Genomic DNA, 4,134 nt, shown 5'->3' with positions numbered 1-4,134 from the left:
ACACAAATGACTTCTTTTGGTTATTTACTGAATTGAGTATTTATTTTGTTAGGTTATGTACATATGTGTGTGTGTGTATGTGTGTCTGCGCGTATGTCTGTGTGTGTGTGTGTCTGTGTGTGTGTGTGTGTAGCCTTATTGTGTCTTTTATGTGATTTTACGGCAGCAGACTAAACTAAATACCCATCAGTGTAAAACAATAAATCCATAAAGACGAGATTATTCGTCTTCCGGTCCGCGGGGGGGCTCGGGTAGTCCCGATACTGGTACAAAACCATCAAAGAAAAACACATTAAAATGCTATAAGATTACATAAAACACAAAAAACTGCTTCATCCATGTTATTTTTAGGCAATTTGGTTGAAAGAAATCCATATTTCTGATTTAAAACACTTACAAATGAACCTGCAGGCGTTTGACAGTGAAGGCCTTTATTTCTACATCTCTGTGTTTTATTTTGTTAATGTATTCATGTAAAATTTAGCTATTTATGTATAACAATGGCAGCTTTTGGCCTCCATATTATTACAGGCGATCAAAAGGAATTTAGTGTCAAACTGAATTCTGGTTTTACAAACTTTCCTAAAGAAATGAATTAAATATGTGTTGTGCGTTAAGTTAGAGTTTTTCTTAATGGAGTCTGGTTCCTCACAGCTCACCGTGACGTTGTCTCACTGCTGCTGTCTTGGATTCATCAGTGTAATAATATAAGTTACTTAATTACAGCAACACTGAACATCTGTGTAAACTGGATGTCACTTATTAAAATGACTGCATCACAATGAAAAAAAAGTAAAGCGTTTTGAAGTTTCCAATCCCGGTAACAAGACAGCAGAAGGCAGCCCGCTGCACCAAACTCCATAGAAAAAAAGCTTGATTTAAGAAAATATCTGAAAAAAGACAGAATATTTACTAAGATGACAATAAAGACTTGTTTACAGATAATAATGAGCTGCCGGGAAGGATATCTGGCAATGATAAGTTATCATAATATGATAATTTCTTACAGATTACGTGAAAATAACCTATTATGATAAATGTTCAAAGCTCAGGTTAGGCCTGTTTAAGGCCCTCATGTTGTCCTCGGGTCAACTTTCACCCGTTTTCAGGTTTTTCATTTAAAACAAAATGGGCCGTGGACTTAAGCTGAGAATGTCAATGTTAGAAATATCAAATAACTTTGGAAAAAACATCCAAAAAGGACCCGCAGCGTTGAAAAAGTGACATAAAATGTCAGAAAAAGCAATAACTTGTTTTCATGATTGACGGGACGACAACACAAGGGTTAACAATTAAGAAGGTAAAAACTAAACTACAGGACGACGTGGACGCCTGTCAAATGTGTAGGCTATATTAAATAATTTTGTGAATTGTGTTGATCTGTCTACCTGGTGTGTTAGCGCCATCTTGTGGCGATCAGAGGTACTGAAGCACCACGGTGATGAAATGATAGAAGACAGGAGATAGAAGATAGTTATTTTTCTTTAAGGGGGCTTTTCATCCATCTCGTTTGGTTCAGCTTGAGCTTCACAGACACAAATCACCAATAAAAGGTTTTTTAAACAAAACTACACAGCTGGACACGTTGCCATAGTAATGTTATCCGAAAATAGGGAGAAAGCATTAACATCTGTGACCAAGGGAAATGTATGTCTGTTGACTTGGTGTGTTGACGCCTGCGCAGTAGGCCCGTGTCGGCATCGACATGTCCTCCCTTACGTCCGCAGTAGAGTGATAGTTCATTTCGTGTATTATTTTAGTTAACCTTTTCAGAAGGGTAGTTACCCTAGTTACCCTTTTGGAAAAGAGTAACTAATGTTAAATAACATTAAGAAAAACAACAGATATCTCGTTTTTCAAAACAATGTGGGAAGGACTGCCCAATGAATTTGACGCCTGCGCAGTAGGCTATAACCGTGTTGGCCATGTCCTCTCTTACGTCCGCAGATAAGACGTAAATACAGCCGGTTGGAGACGTTCAGCTCATTCGTTTCGACGATCTCATCACCGATATAACCAACAATGTCCGGAAGAGGAAAAGGCGGGAAGGGGCTCGGTAAAGGAGGCGCCAAGCGGCACCGGAAGGTTCTCCGTGATAACATCCAGGGCATCACCAAGCCCGCCATCCGCCGCCTGGCTCGCCGCGGCGGCGTTAAGCGGATCTCCGGTCTCATCTACGAGGAGACCCGAGGCGTGCTCAAGGTCTTCCTGGAGAACGTGATCCGTGACGCAGTGACGTACACCGAGCACGCCAAGAGGAAGACGGTGACCGCCATGGACGTGGTCTACGCGCTGAAGAGGCAGGGCCGCACCCTGTACGGCTTCGGAGGATAAACCACGACCATCACGACCTGGCAACACAACGGCTCTTTTAAGAGCCACACACACCACTTCTAAAGTCACGCTTCCTTACGTCATTAATTACCGACATTATTTAGGCTGGCAGATAAATCCGTAGGCAGTTGGGGTGGGAACCGAAGGGTCGCCGGTTCAAGTCCCCGTAGCGACGGAGTGTGGACTGGTAGCTGTAAACATGCCACGCCCCCTAGCGCCGAGGTTACACACCACATGCTGCAGACTGCTTTAACACACTCCTTTTAAATTATTTTTAATAAAGTCTGCTGTCTTTCTGTTAAATTAAAGACATTGTGTGAAAAACATGTTTACAAATGTTTTTTCTTCTTAAAAAATCAGTTTTACATTCATATGATTTTCATTTCTGGTAATTTAAGGGTGAGGCTGAAAGTTAAGGCCAAACCATTTATACTATGTAATACTACTACTACTACTACAACAACGTGCATTTTAAGTGTAGAATACTCTACATTTAATATATTTAACATATCTAACTTCCTTACCTTGCTGTCGGTCTGTCCTTTCCTCCAGTTCACGTTCTCTCTCTGTCTCGCTGTTATATACAGATATGTATTTTATATATTTCGGTTATTAAAGTTTCCTCTCGTCTCCACGGTAAACGGACGCAGTTTACAGAATATATATAAATGTAAAAGGAACAATAACAATATGGGATATACTTCATTAACTAGCGGATTAATTGTCCACGCTTTATGTTGAACAGCCGTGCAGTATTGAGGTAAAAACAGCAACTTAACTGATCTCTTCTCTGATTGGACGATCACAGTTACGCTCCCTCTGGCCAATCACGAAGCAGCTAGCACTAACTCATTGCCCTAGGCTCATTTTCTGTGATGAACATATAAAATAAACTTATTTTCAATGACTGCACGAGGTACAATCCCCCCCCCCCCCCATTCACAAGATTGATCATATGACCATAGATGTGATCTCAAAGGAGTAAATGGCACATATGAACCATAAATGATGTACGTATCATTGGTAATGGAGTAAATTTACATAAATGGTGATGTCTATATTGATTTAAAAGTCTAATAAGTCGGGAACATTGGCCATGTAGGCGATTAAAAACATGAATAAGGACTAATATGCAACTTCATTTTACACAATGCAGCCGGTCTTTCCTTCAGTTAAGGGTCCTTGTTTCACCCGGTGGTGTCTTCCCATGAACCATGTTATCCTTCTGGGACAACACTTAAAAAGAGGATCCTTTTTGTGCTTTTGACTCTTTTTAGAAACGTTTTTGTGGCTTTTTTTCATTCATGGTCGATAAACCTAAGTTAATTGGTATTATATCTAATTTTATTGTTTTCGAAAAGCAAATTAGGAACTATTTTGACTAATAGTTATGATTAAAGGATATTGAGGGAATTCCATACACACTCTCGCTTCTGATTGGACGATAACAGTTACGCTCAGGCTGACCAATGAGCGAGCAGCTGTGCCTATATAAACCCAGAGCGGCGGCTTCAGAGTTACTTTCTTTCTAACCACTGAAGAGAATATGTCTGGAAGAGGGAAAACGGGCGGCAAAGCCAGAGCTAAGGCAAAGACCAGGGGCGTTTCTCAATACCAAGTAAGCAAAGAACGGACTTGTGTTCTTGGGGAGACCGTACTTGCTAGCTGTACCTGGAAGAGTGTACTCGCGAGTTCAGAAGCACACAAAACACTGTTGACGGGTTTGAGACGAAGCGTTCTTCCTGTTATTGCGCAACACCCCCAGCATAGAGGGGCTGCCACTTTATAGTTAGCTTTGAT

The 4,134-nt window shown here is 40.8% G+C and overlaps 1 protein-coding gene across 1 annotated transcript; it reads left to right on the top strand.

The window, feature by feature from the left end:
• The first annotated feature begins 1,935 nt into the window (after nucleotides 1–1,935).
• On the top strand, nucleotides 1,936–2,383 carry LOC117955488 (histone H4). The gene has a single exon (XM_034890015.1). It carries the CDS (start codon nucleotides 2,023–2,025, stop codon nucleotides 2,332–2,334), a length of 312 nt encoding a protein of 103 aa, XP_034745906.1. The 5' UTR covers nucleotides 1,936–2,022; the 3' UTR covers nucleotides 2,335–2,383.
• Nucleotides 2,384–4,134: the final 1,751 nt, after the last annotated feature.

Source organism: Etheostoma cragini, chromosome 13 (genome assembly GCF_013103735.1).
Source record: "Etheostoma cragini isolate CJK2018 chromosome 13, CSU_Ecrag_1.0, whole genome shotgun sequence".
Taxonomy (NCBI): Eukaryota; Metazoa; Chordata; class Actinopteri; order Perciformes; family Percidae; genus Etheostoma; species Etheostoma cragini.
Note: the sequence above shows the minus strand (reverse complement) of the source record. Positions and strands in the feature narration are given on the sequence as shown.

Excerpts from the sequence above, each read along its gene's own strand:
- LOC117955488 (XM_034890015.1), top strand. The coding sequence starts at position 2,023 with ATGTCCGGAAGAGGAAAAGGCGGGAAGGGGCTCGGTAAAGGAGGCGCC.